The sequence below is a fragment of the Elaeis guineensis genome, chromosome 3 (genome assembly GCF_000442705.2).
Source record: "Elaeis guineensis isolate ETL-2024a chromosome 3, EG11, whole genome shotgun sequence".
Taxonomy (NCBI): Eukaryota; Viridiplantae; Streptophyta; class Magnoliopsida; order Arecales; family Arecaceae; genus Elaeis; species Elaeis guineensis.
This window is the reverse complement of record NC_025995.2, coordinates 108,291,132-108,316,525: the sequence shown is the minus strand read 5'-3', so window position 1 is coordinate 108,316,525 and position 25,394 is coordinate 108,291,132. Positions and strand designations below refer to the sequence as shown.

At 38.5% G+C, this 25,394-nt stretch overlaps 3 protein-coding genes across 3 annotated transcripts; 1 reads left to right on the top strand and 2 right to left on the bottom strand.

The window, feature by feature from the left end:
• Positions 1 to 1,981: 1,981 nt before the first annotated feature.
• On the bottom strand, positions 1,982 to 2,948 carry LOC105041058 (basic blue protein). The gene is made up of 2 exons (XM_010917850.3): positions 2,688 to 2,948; positions 1,982 to 2,319 (listed from the first exon to the last, which is right to left on the bottom strand). Exons 1-2 carry the CDS (start codon positions 2,857 to 2,859, stop codon positions 2,120 to 2,122), a joined length of 372 nt encoding a protein of 123 aa, XP_010916152.1. The 5' UTR covers positions 2,860 to 2,948; the 3' UTR covers positions 1,982 to 2,119.
• A 5,222-nt stretch (positions 2,949 to 8,170) lies between these two features.
• LOC105041551 (protein PLANT CADMIUM RESISTANCE 2-like) lies at positions 8,171 to 9,149 on the bottom strand. Its single transcript, XM_073253285.1, has 4 exons — positions 8,926 to 9,149; positions 8,753 to 8,824; positions 8,456 to 8,668; positions 8,171 to 8,327 (listed from the first exon to the last, which is right to left on the bottom strand). The coding sequence occupies exons 1-4, from the start codon at positions 9,131 to 9,133 to the stop codon at positions 8,257 to 8,259; spliced, it is 564 nt and encodes a 187-aa protein (XP_073109386.1). The 5' UTR covers positions 9,134 to 9,149; the 3' UTR covers positions 8,171 to 8,256.
• Positions 9,150 to 14,406: 5,257 nt separating this feature from the next.
• LOC105041059 (aldehyde oxidase GLOX-like) lies at positions 14,407 to 16,158 on the top strand. Its single transcript, XM_010917851.4, has one exon. The coding sequence runs from the start codon at positions 14,474 to 14,476 to the stop codon at positions 16,097 to 16,099; it is 1,626 nt and encodes a 541-aa protein (XP_010916153.1). The 5' UTR covers positions 14,407 to 14,473; the 3' UTR covers positions 16,100 to 16,158.
• Positions 16,159 to 25,394: the final 9,236 nt, after the last annotated feature.

Below are 25,394 nucleotides of genomic sequence, written 5' to 3'. Positions count from 1 at the left end.
CTATCTTTGGTCACATGTCACTGTTGGCCTCACAGTTTGCAATGCTTCGTTTGGAACAATCAATCTTCTTTGTTTCCATACTAATTAGCATGCGCTTTATGACGATGGAAGATCATGCTTCGCATTGCTTTATGGCATGTAAACTGAGATTAAGATAGTAGCTGTGATACCATGCTGAAGTTCTTTTTTTTAAAAAAATATTTTTTTATTTTCTTTTTTTTTCGATTTATACTTAATTCGCCAACTTATTGCGTCTTAGAGCCCAAGGAGTTTTTATTTATTTATTTATTTATCTTTGAGGTAAAGACCCCTGGTTCGTTAAACGCTGGAAAAGTTGTCCCGTTTGGAGGATTGGAGCCCAATATTTGAACCACCAGAGGGCTACAGTAGAAAAAACCGGGCCCAAAGTCATTGGCCCTTGCGCCAGGCCTAAGCCTAAACCACACTAGACTTTGGGCCAGGTTTCGGCCTACTATGATTGGGTCAGGCCGATGGAGCAAACCCAACTTTGACCAGGATTGAGATCAGGCTTTAAAACATGAAGTTTTCCTTTAGAAATTAAAATTGTATTTAAGTAACATTGCATTTCTTGATCCCAGAACTTTCCAGTTGTTTGCTAAATGTTTTCTCTGTATGTCCTATTGTTTTAGATCTTGCATATATCAAAAGGCGCTTTGTTTAATAGAAAGAACATGCACTGCATCAGTGATCTATATGTTGTTAGGAATATTTTTGAAGTCAGTCCAATGTCGCCACTTATGTTTGCCTGTGAACAATCTCACCAAACTATATATCAATACTTGAAAGAACAAAATTATTTGAACTTACTTATCCTATGCACTAACAAGCTGAAAGCTCTGAACCAAGCAGCACGCTCGTCTACCAGATGAAAATCGTACAGCCAGCTAAGCGGAGATTGCCGGCTGAGCAATTTGTCATATTTCATACTTGTGCTTGAAATAGTTACAACAGTTAACAAGCATTTCTTTTATATTTTTAGAATATTATTCTGCTATACAAGACAAGTTTCTTTTTTTTCTTTTTTTTCATTTTTTGTGTGCAACAACAACAGAATCTTGTTTATTTACAATTTTTCTGATTAAAAAAAAAAAAAAACTCATCTTTTATGCTGTACCTCATCCATCCATGGAGAGCCCATCTCAACCAAAATCGAAACCTCACCACTTGTCCAAGTAACAAAGGATGATACCATCCAAACAAATGCTTGATGACAATCTTTCGGTTGGAACCTTTTGATATATGATTTTATTCAACACTCCCGAGTTCAGACCCACAAAAAAGGGCCAAGAAAAAGACGCCCTAATCACCAACAAAGGTGGAATCTGAGGTGCATTCGTACAGTAGATGTCCATGGCATTTCCCAAACGATTTCTCTCCAACCACTACATTTACACTTCCACCATCCACTTTCCTACGGGTAAAGTGGTCCTCTCCACAGACCCAAATCAATCCATTCTTGCGTCTTGTCTATTTCACTTTTAACGCAATTCACTCTTCCAGTTTCCAGATTGCCTGACTTCACTCAGCAAGCCGAGACTATCTTCTCGCAGCGTCAATCTTTCTGTGAAAATCACCAATCTCTTTTGCACGCACCTCTCGTGCGAAAGAGCAGAATTTTTTTTTTCAGCCCCAATCATTGGATCACATGTTACACAGCTTTCAAAGCAGTTCAATCTATGTTATCATCCATCTGCACAGATCTCAAAGTGAATATTGTGCAATTCAATGGTTGACATCGTGAAATAAAGAGAATCATTCTTTTGCGCGAAAGATACTACCCAAACCCATCTCTCTATATGCTCATGCCTTACTCTTGCAGTAAAATTCTGATAAAATGAAACTTGAAGAATATACATAGACCAATAAAAACCTTTCATATTTACTATAGTTATTCAGAGAATATGTAACGAAAAATCCCAATGAACTGCGTCCAATCTCACCAACAAAGACAGGCAAGAAATTTATATGAAAGGCGACCCAGGAACAAAGTTCCTGAGCCATTGACCACTTTTATTTAATTATGTCACGTAGTCATACAACATAGCCCTCACTTTCATACATAGCACACTACCAAGTAGATAAAGCTCGACTAAAATTGTTACACAGCTGTGGCTGCTATCTTCATCCCTGATTGGCAGTGGCCCGCAAAGTTGCAGATGAAATAGTTCGTCCCCTTAGAAAGTGTGATGCGGTCGTTCCCCGATCTGAAGACCCTCGAGCCCCTCGGCGTCGTGCATCCACTGTAGCCTCCCCGGTTCACGGCCACGACATTGTGGGCCGATGGATTGTAATTGAAAACTGGACCAACCGTGAACAAAATAAACATACTCTTACCCCTTTCCGTCCAATTAAACAGCAGCTTACAAAACCATTAACCATCTACCAGTCAATGTCCAAACTTAATACACACACAAAAATAGAGAGAGAGAGAGAGTTATGGAGCTTCCAGATCACTGCAAAATCTTGATATTTTATTGTTTTTTATGTATTTTTACACCAATTTTATAATCACACAGTTTTGAGCTCTTTCCGAGTCTCTTTTTGACTGTTATGCATGTTCTTCAAAATATCTCTCTCAATATTCAAAAAATTTAAAGATAAAACGTCATGATTATGATTTTTAAATCCCTAAAATTAGTTTCAAGGAGTGAACATTGAACACCTACCGAGCACATCGCCGGCCCGGAAACGCTTCCCTCTGGGCCAAGTGTCGGTGTTGAAAGTCCAGCCATTGCCGTCTCCGACTGTGTAAGTAGCCGACTCGGCGATCTCGCTGTGGATGAGGAGGCACAGCAGTGCCAACCCAAGAGCCACGGCACTGCCCCTTCCCTGAGTCATCACTCTTACCACTAAGTTATACTCTAGAGCAAGAGCTATGAGAAGGTGAGGCTGAGAGTTAATTCAAGTGCTTGAGTTGTGTCCCAGAGAGAGTATGTGTCTTTTTATAAGCGGCCGAGCGAAGGGAGAGGAATGGGTTATGGGGAAGGAATGGGTCCCTCAAGAGCTGCGAAAGTCCAGAGTCTCTTTACTTTAGTCTTTCGGCTGAAGCAGAGGTTTTATTGGGACCGGCCAACCACCCCTTAATGGCCATTATTTTGGACCAGAGAGACTCCTCGCAAGTATTTTAATGTGTTCACTGTTAGGCATATGTGTTAGGGTGCACTCCTTGAGTTATGAAAAGCATTGAAGCAGGAAACAGGGAGAAGAAGCCTTTAAGTGGCATCAGACGTAGGAGTGATATCATCAATACGACTGCATTCGGTGTCGCCCCCGCGGCCCACCACCCACCCCACGAAAGGTGGCTTAAATGAAGGAGAGGCTAGTTTTATTATTAGGGACACCACCATGACTGGGCGTCCTGTGACTTGAAAGGGGGAGAATAGTTCTTTGTTTGGGGACACTGCTATCGTTCTGTTTGTGACTTCTGGAATCAGCCAGAGGCTAGTGGGCTACCAAAATCTTGTTCGGTAGGTGACTCGTCTACTATTCTGTGTCTGGATGTGTGTCCATACTCAGTGATCGGACCATGTAATGAACTCGTGGGAATCTTGAGCGATTCAGCTAGATTGCTGATGGTTGTATGTTGTTTGTAACTTTGCATATGCAAACAATGAAATGTTTGGTAGTAGCCCCACTTATTTACTTAAAAATTATTGAAGGCAGTGGGACATTCAAATATTTGGAATCTCAATATGAGACAAAAATAAGAGAGTTTCGCCATTCATGCCAATAATGAAGCATTCGAGAAAGAAAGCTGCCGTAGGAGAATGGTCACTTTGGTTCTTCTTCTGTCTTTGGTTACTGAAAAGAAAAGAATACCACTCATTATTGAAGCACGTACAACAATGCGTGATGCGTAACAGTGAAACTTTGGTACTGGCCAATATGGTCATAGGAGCAGAATTATGTCATTTGCATAAGCAAACTTTGCCCTTGATAGGAATGCATTCATTTTCTTTTTCAAAATATCCCTCTATATTCATTCATAAATGACTAAGATGTACAAAGAAGTAAGGAACATGATATATGTTGATCATTCTATTTCAGATGATTATAATTGATAGAATCACGACCTTCTATAAAATATTTTCTTTTCTTAGAAAATTCTATTAGATGGTCCTTCCTCTCTGAATAGATTGCATCACTGCACAGGCATAAAATTGGTTATTGGCGTACCTGCAATCATTTTTCTCAAACAATTGTATATATATATAATCAGATACATTTGTAATGTAACAAAGACGTCTCAAACAGTCATCACAATCTTCTATTTAGACTGATGAGTCTTACTAGTTTTTTTGTTGGATATGTCGATTGGATATCCTATCCAATTCTTCAATGCCAACCTGATCTAAGCCTAATCCGGTTCCGTTGGAACTTGAGACGTGGGAACACACCTAGAGCGACCAGGAAACTGAATGTAAGAGCATGGCATCCCTAGTCAGTTCGAACGTGATATATTCTAACAAAGAAAGGAGATAAAGGTGAAACCTTTTCTTGTGGTGGTCCAGACTAGTGATTGATTTTATAGCGGTTAAAGGTGACAGAAACAGAATCCAACCTAACCTACCCAGCCATGAACGCGTGAGTGATATATCGTTGAGTCCATGTCAAACGCACCTCTCTCCCTTGGCACTATCTTCTCGAGTAGAGTAGGTGAGCCATCCTGGACTCACGGGAACGTTGGATCCATTCTAGCTCAAGAGAGGATCCAGTGTCGTATCCGGAGAGGCACTGTTCGAATCTGAATGGAAGCAGATTCCGTTGTCGAGCTCTACACTGTAACTCGAGCCGGATTGCAATTTAAGTTGTAATAATTAACTTATAAAAAATTACTTTTCATATTTGAAGAAAAGATTGGAAAAAAAAAAGAAGAAAAGGTATCTCACATAGAAATTTCTTCAAACATCTCGCTGCCAGGTATATGAATATAAGGGCATTTTCGATAGAAAGGTTAGTGTTGAAGCTGCCGATAGGCAGGATTTGGGCATGGACTTGATACCCATGGAAGGAAGTAGATAGGTATGCAGGCTGTGGCCAGTGGAGAAGGTGAAGAAGAGGGATAGGGAGGGGGACCAGAGATGAGATATGGCTAAATGGAAGTGAGGGTGGCCGGCAGGAGAGCAGAGGGTAGAGAAGAGATAAAATTATTATCTTTTAATTAATTAGATACTTAATTCGAATGGTTGCAACTCATCTTATTACCATCTCAACTGCAAATCAACCTACTACAAGATAATTAATAAGCAGCTCTACTTATTGTGCTAGTTATGCTGCACTTGTCCAAATAAATGTGATGGTCTGCATCCACAACTCCAACTGCACGTTGTTTACGACTCCAAACAACTCCTTAAGGTGCAGCTACGGTGGTTTTTTTTTTTTTTTTTTCCCATTTGTTTAATCAAAAAATTGAAACTCATCCCAGCCGTTCCTTAATTAACAGTGGGTATAGAAAGAAATCTATTACTTTAACCTGCCAAGAGCCGGTTAGTTGTCTCTCTTTTATTATTATTATTATTTGATTTTGCATATCCTGCCATGGGGTGTCGATGAAATCTCGTGTAGCTAGCGGATAGCCATGATACATAACGACGATCTCATGTGCATCGTCAACACCTCCCTCTCTCTCTCTCTCTCTCTCTCTCCCTCTCCAGGTAGCAGTTAAAGATTTTGGCAACGTGCTAATTTTTTTTGAATGCCGTTGCATCATACCATTTGGTTAAGCGACTTCTTTTCCATTTTCTGCAACCCAATAACTACATAACCCATGATTTTTATGTTTATAATGTAAATGACAAACAATTATTTGCTACTTCAAGCCTCAAGTTGGTTTCTTTTGATAAAATAACAGTACGGTCATTCACTTTCTCATAAAAAAATGGCGTCACTGAATAATGTTATTGTTCGTAGAATAAAATAGTCCCAGCAGAAGAGAAGCTTAATTTGAATTTCAAAAAACATTATTTTAATGAATAAACAGTGAGATGTAGAAAGGTAGTTATAGTAAGATGATATCTTGAGAATAATTATATTTAAAAATATAAATTGTTATCAAAATAAGCGGAGATGTTTGTGTAACAAAAAGTCTTAATAGTTAACTAGTTAGAACCGAAATTTATAAAAGATTGAAAAATATCATTTATATGTGGAAACATAGCCAAAATATTTAAATAAAAAATTATAGATATTTAGATCTTATAAATCGAATGAAATATTTTACATTATGACTTTTGCATATACGGTCACGGATAGCCATTATGTTTTCCATATCTTGAGGATGGATAGCTCTTCTTCATCTCCATAATACATCTCTATCACGTTAAAAAAGGTACAAATATATAGTTGTTCGTCTTTAAGACAGATTATATTATAATTATTCATGATGATACATAATTAACTCTACGGTGTAAAAGTCGTAACCCAGAGGATTCATGCTGTGCCGAAACATTCAACCCAAATATGTATGTGTCAAATCAGACTTTTTTATAGCATTTTTTGGCACACTTGCTGGTATTTTTTTTAATTTATTTTCATTAAATGTAAATCAGTGGAGAGATTTCACCAGGAGAGAGAGAGGTTAGGTTCCAGGCTAACCCCTCACTCCACAGCATCCATACATACGTATATATACAAAATTAAAATTATCTAACCAGGACAACAAAATCCCTCAGAACAGGGAAAAAACATGGCAAATCTTCTCGCTTTCAAGTCAATATATCTAACACCATGTCGCCGCGCTTTGCGCTGTTGCTGCGTCCTCCAGTTCAAACCAAACTCCTCTCCAATCTAAATAGAAATAAAAATCTTGACCATTCGCAAAACCTGGCCAAAAGTCTACGTCCTTCTACAGTTCTACTGAACACTCTGGCCTTCTTCTTGATTGAGAATATCACTCTTTTCGGATCCCACACGGCAGTTTTCTAGCCTGCTACAATGTCAACAACGAACTTATATTTGGGAAAAGACACTTACTGTTAGGAACGTAACCCTAATCAATTTTCTAAAAAAAAAATCTCTATCCATTAGAGACGAGTTGGCCCTTCAGATTGATGTTCGAGAATTTTATCAAGTCATCAACCACCCCTCCAATTGGCAATCTCCTCTCGAGATCCCATTGAGTGTGCGCTACTTGCACAACAATCTTCCTAATGACATTCGGAGGATCTGTGAGATTTCAAACCTACAATTTTACTCTGATATTATATGTTAGGATTGTAGTTCCTAACCAACCTTCTAAAACAGAAATCTCTATCCATTAGGGACGAGTCGACTCTCCAGATCGATCTCCAAAAATTTTGCTAAATCCTCAACCACTCCTCCAATTAGAAACCCTCATCCAAAGTCCCACCGAGTGTGCACTGATACTGGTACAACACCTACAGCGGTGGGACAAACACTCTCCGTTGCTCTAGTCCGGTCCTCTTTATCCACTTCAGTCCCTTCTTAAGTTGCCCAAGTACCGATTGTGACGAGTAGTGACTCAAATCTCCCACTGTACGTTGGTTAGATCTAGCCTTGTCATTTTTGTACAGCCGAAGGCCAGATTGCTATCCAAATAGACGCGGCCCACACCTCGCCTAGCCCGTCTGTCGATTGGGTGGCTCGATTGGGCCCGTGAGAAGTTTTCATGGGCCTAAATCTGTTTGGGCTTAATGGGTTTCAAGATGTTTGGGCCGAAAGATACGATTGGCCTGGTCCACATCTAACACATCAGGACCTGTAGCACGTTCCTTCCCAACTTTGGAATCTGGAAAGCAGCGATAACTTGGCACAGCCCAACCCACCCCCACCCTCCAAAAAACCCTTCTTTTCCTTTTTTTTAAGAATTTATATTAATTATTATTTTAAAAATACTTTAAAATATAGTAGATCTTTTCCACCTCCGTTGCTTTAGGATCCAATTCCGTTTTCAACCCATGGTTTTTAATGGTCAAATAAGGAGAAATCTACTCAGTGGTGTAGTGTCAAACAGGAAATTCTACAAGATCCTATTCCAATAAGTTCTACAGGTTTAGTTCCATCAAATACAAATTCCCCATTTTATGGAGGGGAAAAAACAAACAAACAAACAATAACAGTGCTTCTCTTCTTCAATTGCGAATAGATTTTCATACCATCCTAACAGTAATTCCATAACCATGAAAGCATTAGCATTACAGAATTTAATCGCCAAGCAAATCTCACACACAAAACGCACAACAAAAGCCAACGCTCCAAATAATCTTAGCCCACGCCTTAACGACTCATGCCTCCTTCAATGACTGGCGGTAAGGTGGCACTCTGCCTTCCCAAGTTACCTTCCCGCCCTGCAAAATCCCAACCACAAGACCCACATGAGCACTCCAAAACATCAAACTAGTAACCACTGCAACCAAACAAAATAGTGAGCGAGAGAGAAAGTAAAAGTGAGCGAGAGAGAGGGCAATCCACACACCGGAGTGCAAGTCGAATCCACGGCACTTGAGCTCTCTATACTCCTGGCACAGCGCACACATCTCACAGCAGCAGTGGACAAGGCAGTCAGCACAGGGGCTCTCCTCCAGGAAGAACTGCCCTCTCATCTTTGATCGGTAGAAGCAAGAGTAGAGGCAATTGCACCCGGTAACACAAAATATCAGCGCATATAACGCTCCGCTTGCCGCACACGCTTTAGACACTCAGCAAATCAGTACGACAAATAAGTATACATGCGAGTCTCAACAAAGAGGAACGATCGTCATAAAGGACTTACAGATCGATCCTTGGTCCACGATCTCGGCAACCTGACCAAATGTGACACAGGGACAGAAGCAGGTCACACAACCTGCAAGAATTTTGAAAATGAAATAAACTCAGATCGATAAATGATGCAAAAAATGTGGATGAATAAAAGCGTTGGTAATGAGGATGCATGGGATTGCATACAGTTGCCGACGTCGTCGCAGCAGTCGAAGAGGCCGGTGGACCAAGGGGTGGGCAATTTAGATTGGACCTGAAGGGTGGCGGGGGCAGGGCAGCTTGGAGGGTAGACTTGATTAAGTGAAGTTGCTGGGATGGCCGTGGCAAGGGATGGAGCGGTCGCCGGTGAAGGAGAAGGCGGTGTGTGATACCCTTCTGCTTTGGAGGGATCCATGGCGAGTGATACGAGATGGGTTAGGAGAGTAAGGGGTGGAGGGAAAGAGGCATAGAGGCAACGTCAAGTAGATATGGTTGGAGAAACCTCTACCGGTGAGGGAGGGGCAACGGTCGCCAACGTGTCGGTTCGTGATTTGGTGCTTGGTTCAAACTGCTAGAACGTGGACCTGCTTCGGATACATGGGAAGAAAGGGAAGAACCAGCAAGAGCAAACCAGTTACCAAATTAGAACTCCCAATCTGGCACGTCAACCCATGAACGTCCAAAATCTTATTGGATCGTAAAAATCCCCTCATACCATGTCCAATTAAAAGCTAGTTATGCTGGGCTATTTGCCACTTCAAAAGAGAGATAAAAAGAGAAACCGAACAAAGCCAAAGCATTGCTCTTCAAGAATCAAATTTTTTGGCTGCGGCTACATTTATTTCCTTGAGCTTAAAGATCAGTGCACAAGCTAGTTTTGCATGGAGATTTTATGCACATAAATCTCGAGAAACTAGTGAATGATGAATTACGTACAGCTTTCATGAGAATCTCCTCCCTAATGTTGAGTGTCACTTCATTTGAGTTAGTGAACGTTTTATGCATGAAGAGAGGGGGCGCTGTCAACCATAGACGAATAACAAGAGATTAGGGAAATTTTTCCTTCCATACTTAAGCCACATGCTCCTATATATGATGGGTCATAGATGCGATTACATCCATGGCGAAGGAGTATCCAACCGATTACATGTTGCTCTCGATGGTTCTGGGATTAATTCGCTTGGAAAGGATTGGTTTTCCGGTTAAGCCCAAAGAGATGGGCCCGTGAGACAAAATGGACCAAGACTTGGGGCTTGCCTATTGTCTTCCCGTTGCGTTGGAAGACGAAGAGTTTATTTTCTCTATCCTTCTTTGTGAAACCATCTCGATTAATATCCCCACTAGTGCTGATATGCCATGTTCTGTGGATCTTCATGTGGTTTGTACCTAAGAGAAAACATGCTTCTTCTAAATTAGATTTTTCTTTCTTTTTTTAAAAAAAGGGAAATTCATCCATGTCATGATAGGAGTTTTGGAGTGGTCCGTCCTGATGAAGTCCAAGATGACCTCCCATTTAAGCTGCTAACACTTAATTTGATTCAATTACAATTTTATTTCCATCCTATCTTTTCAACTGACGCTAATCTTTTGATTATCTTAAATTCTTAATGAACCAAGCAGGTCGACTTGTGCCCACTGCCAAAAGGCACTAGCAGCACAGGTGAATACAGCTCTCTCTTTCTGGGAGGAGGATAAAAAAACAGTAGTGTTCTGCTTCAACATAAAGTCCTATTTTCTTGTTTTCTTAGGATTAAAAAAATCATTTTTAGTGGTATAATAATAGTTCTCTAATAATAATATCAATAGAGGTGTTGCTTTACAGCACGTCTCCGCTTCTTACTCGGTGCATCAATTTTCTGTGGCTATCACGGATTAATTTGGTGCTAGGGATTAGTAGCAGGTTCTGTCACGTCCATGGAAAAGTGAAACGAGGTTTAATTCCTGATTTCTCCGGCAGAAGCATAGCGACCATATAATGAGATACCCATGAATCATGTTCGTCTTGGGATCTAATTCCAACTTCACCTTCATTTGGAAAGATTAAAAAATATTTGAGAAAGGGCTACCCCCCTTTATATGATCCATTGCCAAAAAACACTTTTCTGTAAAAAAAGTTAGTTCTTATCTTAATTTGCATGAAGGAGCGTATGTCAATTGGTTCGATTAATTAATAAAGTTGCACATAATTATCATCACTGACCTGGTTTTAAATTCTATCTATTTTAAAATCTATAACCCCAATAAATTGGATATATGGGTGACTAAAATCTCTCACCTGACGACCAGTGTACAAGCTGTCTCATTGATACACGATAATTTTCATAATTTAGAGGTCCATCCTTCCAAACAAATATAATCTATATGTTTATTTATGATTATTAATTCGATACAATTTTTTAACTATAATTATTTATTTGGTAAATATCTATGCTTATTCAATACACTTCGATTGGAGTAGAGTCTAGCTGGCCTTCTTACGTCCATCCAGGGGCTGTCCCGCAAAAAAGAAACAACCGTTCTAAGATGGGTTGCCAAATATCTCTTCATCGTGTACGCATTGCTCTATATTGTCACCTTGCTTTTCTCCTTATTAGTGTTATATATGCCACCACAACTTATTTGCTTTATACTTACCAAAAAAACCTTATTTGCTTTACTCCATGTGGTAGGAGGGGAATGATCTAATTTAGAGGGGATGTTGCCAAAAATTAGTTAGTGGATAGGTATTGGTCAAACGACATATCAATGTCATGCCGAACAAGATGCCGGGATATATATATATATATATATATTGGTGGGTATAGTTTTCTTGATTTTTTTTTTTGAAAATTACATTCTTGCCTTATTTGCAAAAGCAACATTTCAACATTAAATGATAGAGAGCAATGGCATGTCAGACTCAAAATGAACTAGGAAAAATGTGGTGGCATACATTCTAGATTGAATAGCTATACGTGTGCATAACATGATAGCGCGCAATACAATAGGATCGAGAATCTAGAAAAAATATAGCATACGGTATAATATTTTTCTTTTTCTTCTTTCTTTTCACTACTCAGTATCACCAATACAAGTAGCTACAAGTGCGCACAAAGTGATAGAGCACAAAAGCTAGGAGAAAGTACAGATACGTAATTTTTGTATGCACAAGTTATAGCATCAGCAATGGGAGCACAACAAAAGAGCGTCTCCTATAATTAAATATTTTTATTATCAATACAAAATAATCTAACTTCACTTTTTCCTATAGGCTTTATCATCATTTTGTGGTCTCAATAATTGAAAGTCAAATTGATGGTTCCATTCCATCCTTGCAACGTTGGAAAAATGATTTAGACACTAAGCAATGGATCTATGTGCTTAGATCAACATCAAGACTTGAGAGGGCCATGGAGGTGAGAGTGATAAAAGTTAATATAAAGTGTTTATTCAAGGAGGCCTGGCCAAGTAAATGATCAAGCAAAACGGAGCATTATGGAAAAGACCAAAATAGGTTGGTGATGAACATCTGGTAGAGTAGTGGATATTAGCATGTGACTATCGAATTATAAGATGGTCAAATGACTCATAAAAAATCACCCATGTTATATTTGATAGTTTAACACAAGCAAATAACTCAATCTAGAAATTGTCGATTCAAATTGTTTAACCTGATCATTTTCAACAATTAAGTTAGGATCAAGCAATATATAGTTGATCTATGGTTTATATTTGGTTTGAGGCCGGTCACTGCAATGGTTTACCACATATATAGTCATATTCTTTATATATATAATTTACCAAATCCCATCTTAGCAGGTTCAATTTTTTTTTATTTTAAGTAATTCAAAGATTTTTAACTTTAAACAGGAAGAAAATCTGTTTTGTTCCCATGGAGATGACCTGCCATCTACTCTAACAATCCTAATCACTGCTGTTAGATGCCACCTAATTAGCCTGCTAGTTGTTCCTTCACTGAAAACATTGGAAGACGTGAGAAGTATTTGTACTTTAGGCCAGTTTGGATAATTGGGTCCAAATCTCATGAGATTTATCAATCGGACCTGCAGTATAATCATAAAAAAAAAAAAAAAATATTGGATTTAGACCAGCTCACTCAAAAGATAACCTTAGATATTTTTTATATAGATCTAGCCTAATCTATATATATATATATATATATAGTTGTATTGATTCAATCTGCGAATTTCATAAAATTTTAAACTCAATTATCCTAACAAGCCCTTCAGGCCTATTTCTTTTCTCCATTAGTTTCACTTCCTTTAGCAACTTGACCTGACAAAAGGGAAAGGCTTGGAACTGCAAAAGGAAGAAACTTGCGTACAGGACGGTGTTTATCCGAATTTTGTCCTTCCTCCCCTTTCGGACACTTAATCATATACACAGCTAAAGCAAACAAACGTTACAACACTCAAGTTAATTAATGAATGAATAAAAGCGCAACTAACAACTTCTGGTCCGTCCAAGCTAATACTCCATTTAGCCACTCTTAAATTGGTGGTTCAAGTCCAACGCTAACGAAGTCCAAAACGCAAGCAAAAGCGATCAACAAGTTGTTGCTTTCGCTAATGCTCGATGCACGCAGACTCCTTTCAAGTAGGAATAGTAAAATCGATCCGATCTGAAAGATATGCATCCTATTTAAATCCGATCAAATCTAAAAAATAAGATTTGACCGGATTTGGATTCGAATTTGGATAAAATTTGAAAACTGTAGTACGAATATGGGTAGGGTATAGATAATGCTATTTTCTATCCGAACCCGAACCCGATCCGAACTTATGGGTATGGGTAATATTCGAACCTATATCCAAATATATATGTTTATAATTCAGTTTTGGTAATTCAGTTTTGGTTGATAATATCCATAAAATTATTTTAGTTATTTATATGTTCTATGTTGAATTGTAATTCTATTTCTATATTTGATTTCTATAAATTTAGACTTATAAATTATGTTCTACGTTGAATTGATAATTTTGTTTTGATTGATAATATGTATAAAATTATTTTGATTATTTATTTTTTTTGGATATGGGATAGGCAAAGGACGGGTATGGATTGGGTATGGAGAAATGGGTTACCGTGGATATCTCCGAATTCATTGGGTATGGAGATGGGTATTTTTTTTTTTTATCCAATCGGATATCGGGTAGAGTTTGGGTATAAGATATTAAGTTCGAGTTTGGAGATGGATAGTATAATATCCGATCCAAATCCCATCTATTGCCATCTCTATTTTCAAGTGAGGTGCAACTAAAGCAGCTAGTGGAGAACAAATCTGCATGAATCATCCACCATCCGTCTCCATCACAGAAAGAATCGACACCCATCAACATCACCCTAATGTGAACCGGAACCCGGCCCAGTTCCATCCACCACCGTTACAGATGGTAAGCATTTGCAAGCACTTCTACGAAAAACCACCATTCTCCCCTTATCAGATGGCTCCTTTGGCTTCCTTGCCATCTGACATTCTGATCACTGGTTCTTCGGTAGCTGTGATGCATCATCCCATGATCCAGAAGAGACGTGGATGGCCGCCCGAGCCATCAAATAGTCTAATTATCCCAAAACGAGACCTCTCTCCTTTCCAGTTTGTCTACGTATGTGACTTTGATTCCATGCATGTGTCCAAATCTGTCCGCACCCTGGAAAAACATTACAAAAGGATATAGCCCACCACAGCCTCAAACCCACCAACCCGCTCCCTCCCCAGCAATAGGCCAAACTCTAGTGCCCCCGGTGTTTCGAAATGAAGCCAATTCCCGTCCACTTCCCTCTCTCTCTCTTCCTCCTCCTAGCTGCGGCCAATTCCGCCGCGGCTGGCGGCGGGGGGTGGGACCTCCTGCAGCGCAGCATCGGCGTGTCGGCGATGCACATGCAGCTCCTCCACAACGACCGCGTCATCATCTTCGACCGGACCGACTTCGGCCGCTCCAACCTTTCCCTCCCCGACGGCAAGTGCCGCAACGACCCCAACGAGAAAGTCCTCAAGATCGACTGCACCGCCCACTCCGCCGAGTACGACCTCGCCACCAATACTTTCCGGCCCCTCATGATCCTCACCGACTCATGGTGTTCCTCCGGCACCGTTGCCCCCGACGGCCGCCTCATCCAGACCGGCGGCTGGAACGATGGCGACCGCGCAGTCCGCACCTTCGTCCCCTGCAATGACGGCAGCTGTGACTGGTCCGAGGACCCCCAAGGCCTCGCGGCCCGCCGCTGGTACGCCACCAACCAAATCCTTCCCGACGGCCGCGCCATCATCGTCGGTGGGCGCAAGCAATTCAACTTCGAGTTCCATCCCAAACCCAATCCCTCCGACCTCACCACCTTCCCTCTCCCATTCCTCCAAGCCACCAAAGACGACGTGGAGGACAATCTCTACCCCTTCGTCCACCTCAACATCGACGGCAACCTCTTCATCTTCGCCAACAACCGTGCCATCCTGCTCGACTACACCAAGAACGCTGTGGTCAGGACTTATCCGGAGATGCCCGGCGGGGACCCGAGGAACTACCCGAGCTCCGGGTCATCAGTTCTTCTTCCATTAAAGCCGTCAGCGACTGAAGCCGAAGTCCTGGTGTGCGGCGGAGCCCCGATGGGTTCATACACCAGCGCGCGGGAGGACAACTACATGCAAGCATTGAAGACCTGCGGCAGGATCAAGATCACCGACCAATCGCCATCGTGGTCCATGGAGACAATGCCGACGCCTCGGGTGATGGGGGACATGATCCTGCTCCCCTCCGGTGAAGTGCTTCTCCTTAATGGTGCGGCGGCGGGTACCGCCGGCTGGGAGCTGGGCCACGAACCGGTCCTGACGCCAGTCCTGTACCGCCCCGAAAGCATGGCTGGATCCCGATTCCAAGTCCAGAATCCGGCAACAATCCCCAGGCTGTATCACTCGTCCGCCATTTTGATTCGCGACGGACGGGTACTCGTCGGCGGGAGCAATCCCCACGTCTACTACAACTTCACCGGTGTCGACTTCCCGACAGAGCTGAGCCTGGAGGCATTCTCACCGGAGTACTTGAGCTCGGAGAACTCGAATTCACGGCCGAAAATTGACATTTCAGCATCCCCAATTTCGCTGAATTATGGGAAACAGTTCAGTATGAGATTCGCGGTGGGGGCAATAAGCGGCGGCGGAGTTACGGTGACGATGGCGGCGCCGGCATTTTCGACGCACTCGTTCTCGATGAACCAGAGGCTGCTGATTCTGGAGACGGGGACGGCGTTATCCGGCGATAACAGTTCGTACGAAGTGACGGCGGTGGCGCCGGCGTCGGGCGTCTTGGCGCCTTCCGGTTATTATCTGGTTTTCGTTGTCAATGGAGGGATTCCAAGCGAAGGCGTGTGGGCCCATATAAAGTGATGTTTCTCCCAGTCAAAATACCGTAACTTTGTTCAATTAATAACACGCAAGTTGGTCAATGGAATTAAGGGTTTGATGATGCAATTAAAAGTATGGGTGTCAAGTAAATAACATGTAGGGGAGGGTGCTAGCAAAGTCTACCTCATTCCCTTGTTTCCTTTTTTTTTTTTTTTTTTTTTTTTTTTTAATCTGTTTGATTTTTTCGATTCCTTTGCTTTGATGTATGTTCTCGAAGGAACGAAGGCAGACAATGTAGAGATATTATTGATCAGAATTATCTAATCATATTTTGACCATCCAATAAAAAATTTTCTTACCATCCATTCTGACTCACCATAGTAAACAATAAATCTTTTTTTTATTTAAAATTTTAATCAAATTTGGATAAAAATAAATATCTTTTCATTTACAATTTAAATGATTATTTTTGAATTTTTTTTAACCAGATTGGGTGATATGTCGATTTTTTATTGGATAACTTTAAATATAGACGATAGAATAGCTGAAATCCACTCTTCTGTATTGCGTGCAACACACCGTATGGTGTAGTGCATCATGTTGATCTTCGATTGTATGATGGATGGCAAATAAACAATGTGTATAAGGGCACAATCATGGGCACATATACGTTGTTTACTAGCTGTATATCACATGATAGATGGTTAGTATGATGTACCATATATTATAGTGCATCAAAGGATCTACACTCAGGATAATTCTAATTAATAATTTCTTAAAAATAAAGACCTCATCTCGAGAATTAGAAGAGAAGTATTTATTTGCTTCAAAAACCTGAGCATAGAGAAGCATATGAACCAGCGATAACCATCTGTGTCTATGCACAGCAATACGCCAATTAATACTAACAACCTTTGTTTCCACGCACAGCTGCCCAAGTTAATGCGAGGTGAGGACAAAACTCGTCGTTCTTTCCTTTCACACCATAGTCTCTCTTTCCCTAAGCATATGGTGGGGCCCACCATGCTGTCGCCTACCTAGTCAAACAAGCTGGCTTATTAACTCTCTTAAAATTCCTTTTGGGGAGGCTGTCCACTTGTTTGATAAGGGAGAGTTATTCATGGTGGACATGCACCACGGGCCCATCGAGCCATGTGTGCCAACTAGCAAGGCTCCATGAGCCTGCTGTCCCGACTCCTCAGCACCTCAAGTGGTCCAGGAATCATCAAATTAGGATCAGGTCAAGCTACCCTATTTGTCCGTGTATACAGTTCGTTGCCAACTCAAATTATATAATTCCATCTCGACGTTGGTAACATTTTATGAACACAAGTCACTGTTGACAAAGAAAAGCTTCACTTACCTCACGGAATGACGTTACAGTTTTTGATGCTAACGGTTCAAAGATGATGATGTTTTAATCTACGAATAAATAAATATAAGATGGGGATGGTTTGGGCCCTGGTCAATTTATTGTTCTACTTAAAAAGGTTCCGGCAGGACAATATACTTGCGATTGGACTTTTTTATTTAAAAAAAAAAAGTGACGAGGTGTCACGGGCCATGGGAAATATCAACGCTCACGGGGTGGATTGCTCTCCTCTTGTTTGTTCTCAACTTCTCATATTTCCACCACCAAAGTAGGGTGAGAGCTTCTGGCGCCGAATCCACTAACATCCAAACCGATTCACCCTACCTTGCTTGCTGACGTGTACATAGTTGAAGCGCTGCCGGTTTCTGCGCACACTGCTTTGTAGAGTTTCGTTGCTCTGGTTCGCACGTGTTAAAAGCGGAGGGCATCGACCTTCACATGGTTGCCAGGTTTTGATGGGCTAAAGCGGTGTGGTATTCGATGGTTGTGGTTGGGCTTTAAGGATTAGATTGGGAGAATGGACCTTTTCCTTTGATTCGAAGGGGGAAATGGGCATCGGGTGTTGCTAAAAGTGCAGTTGATCTTTCTTGACCGAGTTGATTCATCGACAGTAATTGCGAGACGGGAAATCGGCATTCAGATTGCAAGCGTTCCGGGAAACATGGCAACCTATCCAGATTAGTTATTGATTTATTCTAGGGTAATTTGGTTGATGTCACAAAGTTAAATTTTATTTGACTTGGCATTTATTGCTCTTTCGTGATATTTTATTGAGGTTTCTTGTAAAAGTAGAGGAGAGGGAGAGAATTCCCCATATTTCCTCGATACCTATCAAATTGTTGTATGGGCCTTTTCTAGGGTAATGAAAATTGTCTTTGTCATAGTTTGCTCATCCAAGTGCCTAAATTTATCATTCGGTGGGGACAACACATATCCATCTCTTATTCTGCCTTGTTGTTGCTGATCTCCAAAAGTAACTTAAGGTCGGATCAGCCAATGTGAACTGCAAAAGAAATTCTTTGTTGGAGGTTTTTTGACAAAGACCTTTCAATATTCAAATCAGATAGAAATTGGAGAATGATGAAAGAGAAAATGAGAGAGAGTTTTAGATTTTTTTTGATCTCCTATCTCACCCTATTTATAGGAGGTCGAAAACCGTTTCCACAATGAGCATCGACCATCTCCCTGGAGATTGTGCAAGTAGTGATAGTGCCCCACATTCAGCATATGATCGGCATGAGCTGTTATCGGATGATTTTGGATGCCATAGCCATACCATAATGATCAGACATCAATCTTGGGCATAAATATTGTCGAGTATCATGGACCGGCAAGATTACAGTTTTAGATCATCTCCAACCAAAGTAACTAGATCAATCCATCTCAAACCAATCTCTCCTCAACATATACCATGGTTAGAGGGAATATTCCTCGCATCATGCCCTTATCCAAATACCAAATCAAGCTTTGAGAGTATTACCTAGTTGCATATTTGACTAGTTTATCTAATGGCTTCGGTGCATAGTTGGTTTAATCATAACACTCATTTGTTTAATTATTATTAAAGATGTGCAACTATTTTAGGTATCCAACAATGGCAACCCTATCTAGTGGAGGCAACCAGATTAGGTTGGATTAGATACAGATTGAGTTAGATATGGATCAGATCAAAAATTCACCAACTCGAATCTAGTTTTTTATTAAACATATCAATAATTAGATCTAAACCCAACCACATATTAAACAAGTAACTTGATTTAACCCGCATAAACCATTTATTAAATAAGTTAAGCTAGGTTAAATAGATCATAAAGACTAAGTAGGTCTTTAATGAGTCAAATCAATTTAAAGGGGTTAAACAAGTTAGGTTAAATTGGATAGAAATAGTTTAAGTAGGTTTTAAATAGGTTAAACAGATCTTAAATGGGTTAAATGAGCTAAATATATTACTTGAACTAACCCAATCTGAATATTAAATAGTTAAATAGGTTAAATGTCTAACATTAAAACCTGACTTGAATGTTAAACATGTTTAACAGATCAACTTATTTATGGCCCAAATTCTGGCAAGCCGAATACAGATCAAGTTGATAGATTGTGTTATATTTTGCTAACCCTAATCACAACTATATCATTAAATTGGAGATCATAGTTGAAAATTGGATTGGAACAAATATAGAGATACCAAATCGCATGTATATATTATTATACCTATTGAAGGGATAGGAGAGGGAGAGAAACATTCATCTCTCTAGATTTATAGTAAAAAATTAAAAAGTTAGGGAAAAGTTGATAATACCATGTCATTGAGAGAGAAGGATTAGAACACAACGTACCATGGTCTTAATATTTGTAAGAATGAAAGATGTAGGGGTGTAGATATAATCCAACAATCACTCATGCTTAGGAGTAGTACTTTAATTTAGGTGCGTGAGATCTCAACCATATATTAAGATCTTTCATTTGTTTAATATTACTGTCACAATTAATTGCGACCTAAATCATGTTTCACTAGAGGAGCCATGTAATCCATGATTTTAAGCCATAAATCCACCACATCACTCAGTTAAGGTCAATTAAAAATCCTGATTGACATAAAAAAAATTCATCTACTTCGATTAAAAGAAAAAGAAAACCCTTTATTAAGACTTTGAGATGCACATATACACCCACCATTTAGGTTTTTTTTTTTAAAAAAAAAAAATACAACAATGACTCTTCCTAATAAGCATCACCTATAACAAAATAAAAAATCTTAATTAACATTCATTAAAAAATAACGTTAATGCAAAAAAATTGTTGACCGATCTGGACTCTTGTTAATTATCTGAATTGAAAATCTGAATTATTATCAGTTCAAAAAAAATAAAAATGCCATCAATTAAAAGAGGAAAGGAAAGAATACTAACTACTGAGATTTTCAACCACATGCTAAAACTCTGATGAGTATTAGTTGAAACAAAGTAAAACTATAAATTGCTGTCTATTATATTTTTTTTCCTTTAACTCGTCTGTTCTCTTCATAATTAATGTCAGTTAAAAATACTAATCAACTTCATTTCAAAAGAAGATTGTTATCAAAATCCTCAACAAGCCGTTATTAAGATCCTCTAACAGTTGGGATCGTAACAGTGAAGACATTAGCCCCCAAAAAATATCAAGGATCTTAAAGTCAGTGGGATTAGTCCAAAAACAAATAAAGACTTCAAGGATCCTCAATTCGGTCCTCTCCCTCCAACAACTCTGGTCCACTTCTACGTTCCATCCCTCTCTCACAACCATCCAAACAACCTCCCTTTCTTTACTCGCCTCCATGCCCCACTTCTAGTATTTATATCATTTATTTTAAATTTTTACGATGAATATCGGTTTCATGTTCCATCAAGTTCTTACTTACTAACTCTTTTCCCAGCATCTTTGTTCTACTTCCTTAATATCACGGCTATTAGTGGTAATATAGATCTAGATTTTTAAAAAAAAAAAAAAAAAAAAAACTTACCATCGTGGATAGCGTCAGCTCCTGACAAGCTGGATTCTCAGTTGCTCTGTTTATCACTGTCTATTTCACGTGATGTTTCTTTGCTGCACCATGCCTGCTTTATTATACTTCTATCTTTCCTGTATGCTGTACTATGTGCGCTAAACACTACTGTTATCGCTTTAGTGTATACACTATTGCTATCACTTTGGTGTAAAGGGTCACAGCTAAGCACAGGACTACACGATCACATACACATGCCGGTTGGATTGGCCTCCAAGGCCCTCACAAATGCATTATAACTGAAAATATAAACATAACCAAAAAAAAGACAGCATACAACCAGCCCCGAGGACTCAGGCGCTGAGTTTCGCATTTGAGAGGTTACCACAAAGGACATCAATTGGCAGAGCTAGACTCAAGCTACGGAAACTAATAAGTCTGGCCTCATGACTCAGCTTGCAACAAAATAAAATAGATATGACCAAATGACATTCTGAGTTATAAGCCGGGCGTCAGGAATTTTTCCCATAAAAATCCCCGGTTCGCAACTTAGAAAAGCCCAGGTGCCTCCTCTTTCCCTTCACCTCCTCATCTCAAATTAAAAAAGGCAAGAAAATCCTGAACCACGGTTAGCTTGTTGAGTGAGAGTTTACCCAACCCATATATACACCGATGGGAGGGCAGGGGAAACAAATATAGATAACTGAAGTAGAAAGGAATTTACATACCGAGCACGTCACCTGCATATAAAAAAAGCTTGCCCTCGGCCAACGCAGCATTTCCAACAGCGTATTCCTTCCTTCGACTTGGCCGTCTCCAAGTGGTAAAAGAGGAAAAAGCAAATCAATGCAACCCAGCAGCCGATGTGCTACTGACACTGCCCCTTCCAGGGCTATTTTAGTAGCGTATTGTAGAAACCTCAGGCAACACAGCAGGAGAAAGCAATGTTCCTCTTCTTCTTCTTCTTTTTCTAAAGAAAGGTTCATCTTTCTTTAGTTAGAAAGATATATACCAAAAGCTAGAGGGCATCAAACATGGTTCTTGTGAGTGTACCATTACTTCTGCCCTCAAACGACAGGGAAAAGGGAATTCGATGACCTTTCCGTGGTATCAAACTTCTGGTTTTGTCCGCATTAGCTACGGAATGGACAGTGGAACGTGGTTAACGGTTCGATTCAGCCACAGGATTGGAATGAACCTGGGCCGGCTTAACGTTTCTCAGGCCGAGCTAGCTTCAAGTCTCGTTTAAGGCCCCGCGTCGAAATGTCTTGGTCGGGCTTGGGCCTATATATAGGGCCTGTTTTGATTTCAGGCTGGATTCTGATGTGTAGTTCACGATAAAAACTTCGTTATGACGGTGATACCACATCAAATTTATCATAATCCAATAAAAATATTTATATTTTATTGATTGTCATCTATTTCATAGATTTTCATAATAATACCCCATACTGTTCTATTAATTTTTAATTTTTAATTTATTTATTACAAATTTGACGTGATATCACCGTTGCAACAAATATTTACTTATAGTTTACCCAAGTTGAGTGTCTCCCACTTTATTTATTTGAACAACGAAATTATATTTAAAATTATTCTAATAACTTAAAATTTTACAAAATCTAATCCAACATATGCTACGACTAGCTTGTCGGTGCAGCATGCTATTTTTGTCTTATTCTCTTTGTATATAAATTTATTATGCTTTTGAGCCAGAGATGATGATTAAAAAAAAATAAAAATAAAAATAATGATAACTTATTATTAGGCAGATTAGATCGATGGAAACATCATATGTACTTCAAATTAAATTAAATGAGAGATAGAATATTTATTTATATTATTAGTTATTTAAGTATTTTTTTCTTAAAAATTAATCAGAAATCTACGCATTACACGGGATCAAATGTACAAAAATAAATTTTTTAAATATTATAATCTTAATTTTAATTATTTAGATGTAATAGTGAATAAGAAAAAATAATTTTACATCTTATATATCAGGAGAAAGCGCCGTACATCCATTAAATAGAAGTTAATATATAATCTTGATAGAATACAAATGTTAATAAATAAATAATTTTTAAATTTTTAATTAAATAAATTAAATAAATAATTTAAAATTAGTGATAATAAATATAAAAAAATATAACAACTACAGATATAACAAAACTCATTTGAAAAGTTAGATTGACAACACTTCAATATTTTTTTATAAAATATATATATATATATATATATATATATATAAATATAAATAATGAGAGATTCTGTACGAAGTCTCTGATGCTGGTTAAATTTTATGGGCTTAATCTGTACTGCTAGAATCGAGTCGTACGAGTCAGAAATGTACTGTTTGAGTATCTAGGAACAATTTCTGCAAAAAGTTTGCGCCCCAAGCAATACTCGTTATTTATGTTCTTCGGTGCAAGCTCCCTGGCGCCAATTCCGTGTACCACAGACTTAGGGGAGGCTTTGGGTATTGGGAGAGAATGGCCCCCACTGTAAAGAACACCATTGCATCAAATATATTATTATCAAAAACAACCATTTGCGCAAGGAACGACGTATATCATTACAGGCAACTGGTCTTTTGTGCATATTGTTATTCTTTTGTGACATATATAGAATTCCCTTCTTTTAAAGAAAATGGAAGGAGGAAAAATCTTCTCCAAGAATTTCCGGATACCTATCAAATCGTTATGTGCGCCATTTCTGGGGTCAACTAAAATTTTCTTTATCATGGAATGCTCCCAGTCATCCAAGTGCCTGAAATGATCATCTGGTAGGGACAACACCTATCCATTTCTTATTCTGGCCTACCCAGTTGCCAAATTAAGCCCTGGAGTATTTCTGTTAGCAAATTCGACTCCTTTATTAATGGTGTTGATGAATGTTTGGTTAGAGGATTACACTCCCTTTCTAAATTATTATTATTATAGGCTTGCAACTTTTTTGGGGGGTAAAATAGACCTGCAGCTAATTAAATAAGAATTGTAGTGCTTTAGCTTGTGCATGGTGCCTAATTGATGTGTGCGTGAATCTTTTGTTGCCATTTTTTTTGCCACTAAAATAAAAGCCGGGTTCCGTATTGGTTGATGCATTAAGGTTGATAATATGATACATGCCCAAAATTGATTTAGAATATGACAAAATAAAGTATAACATTTTAAGAGTCAAATATTGACCTTAATTTCTCTTCCTTTTTGTAGATGTGCTAAATCAACAAAAACAAATTCAGACCCAACTAGTATTTCTCATTTTTCTAATTGATTTACTCTCATAATTTGTTTTTTGTGGTATTGTACCTATTCACTTGCCCATGATCTTAACTTATTTATTTATTTTTCATAAAATGCCCATGATACAATTACAAAAAGAAAATATTTTCTTTGTATGATGTCATAGAAAAGGAAATATTTATTATATTTTATATATTTGTATTTGTTATTTTTTATTTTTTATCTTTATCTATATTCTATCCCAATTTTCTTTGTAATCATCCCCTTATACATTCATAAAAGGTTTTCTTCAATTTATTTCTCATTTTGTTAGAAATGGATATTTTTATTTATTTATTTACTATGTTTATAATTTGATGAGATTTTTTTATTTATCTAAAATCATGATTCTATTTTTTTCTCCTTATTTGCATATAAACATGATCTATATAATAATAGTAAAGCAATACATAGGTATTAGGAATGATATTCTGTGTTGATACATAAGATTATAAGATAATCTCTCGCAACACCATATGTCAAGTTTTATTTTTTTATTTTTTATATTTTAAATAAGAAATAAAATATAAATAATATGATAAAAAAATCTATCTATCTATATAATAATAACAAAGCAATATATAGATATTAAGGATGATATTCCGCATTGATACGTGAGATTATAAGATAATTTTCTGCAATGCCACATATCAAATTTTATTTATTTTATATTTTTGTTAATAAAAAATAAAAATAATATGATAAAAAAAATTAATACCAAATGCAACAATCTTCACTAATTTGGGAGGCCATCTTTGAAAAAAAAAACTCCCAGAGATCCTTTTGATCTCATCATGAGATTAATTGGTAAGAGCAATTTTTAATGTAACATATTATTATTATTATTAATTAAATCTCCACAATGCAATGCAAGGGTTGAGTGTTAGTTATGTAGTAATCTAGAAGAAAAGTAAAAGGATATTTTTGGAACAAAATAATGATAGATGAAATCATGGAGAGATATTTTCATATTTTAAAAATCCTAGTTTTATTTAGTAGAGATTTGGGTGCATTTTCCTTATGAGAAAGAACAAAACATATGAGGCTAATTTTGATAGGACATAAAATTTGGGTAGTCTAGTGCCTGTTTTTCAATAATTAGACCATTCAAGAAATTATTACATGGACTAGGTCCAGTGGACCAGTCTAAATCTTGGGGTGCATATATGGTGGATAACAGGCACCCTTATTTGATTTCAAATT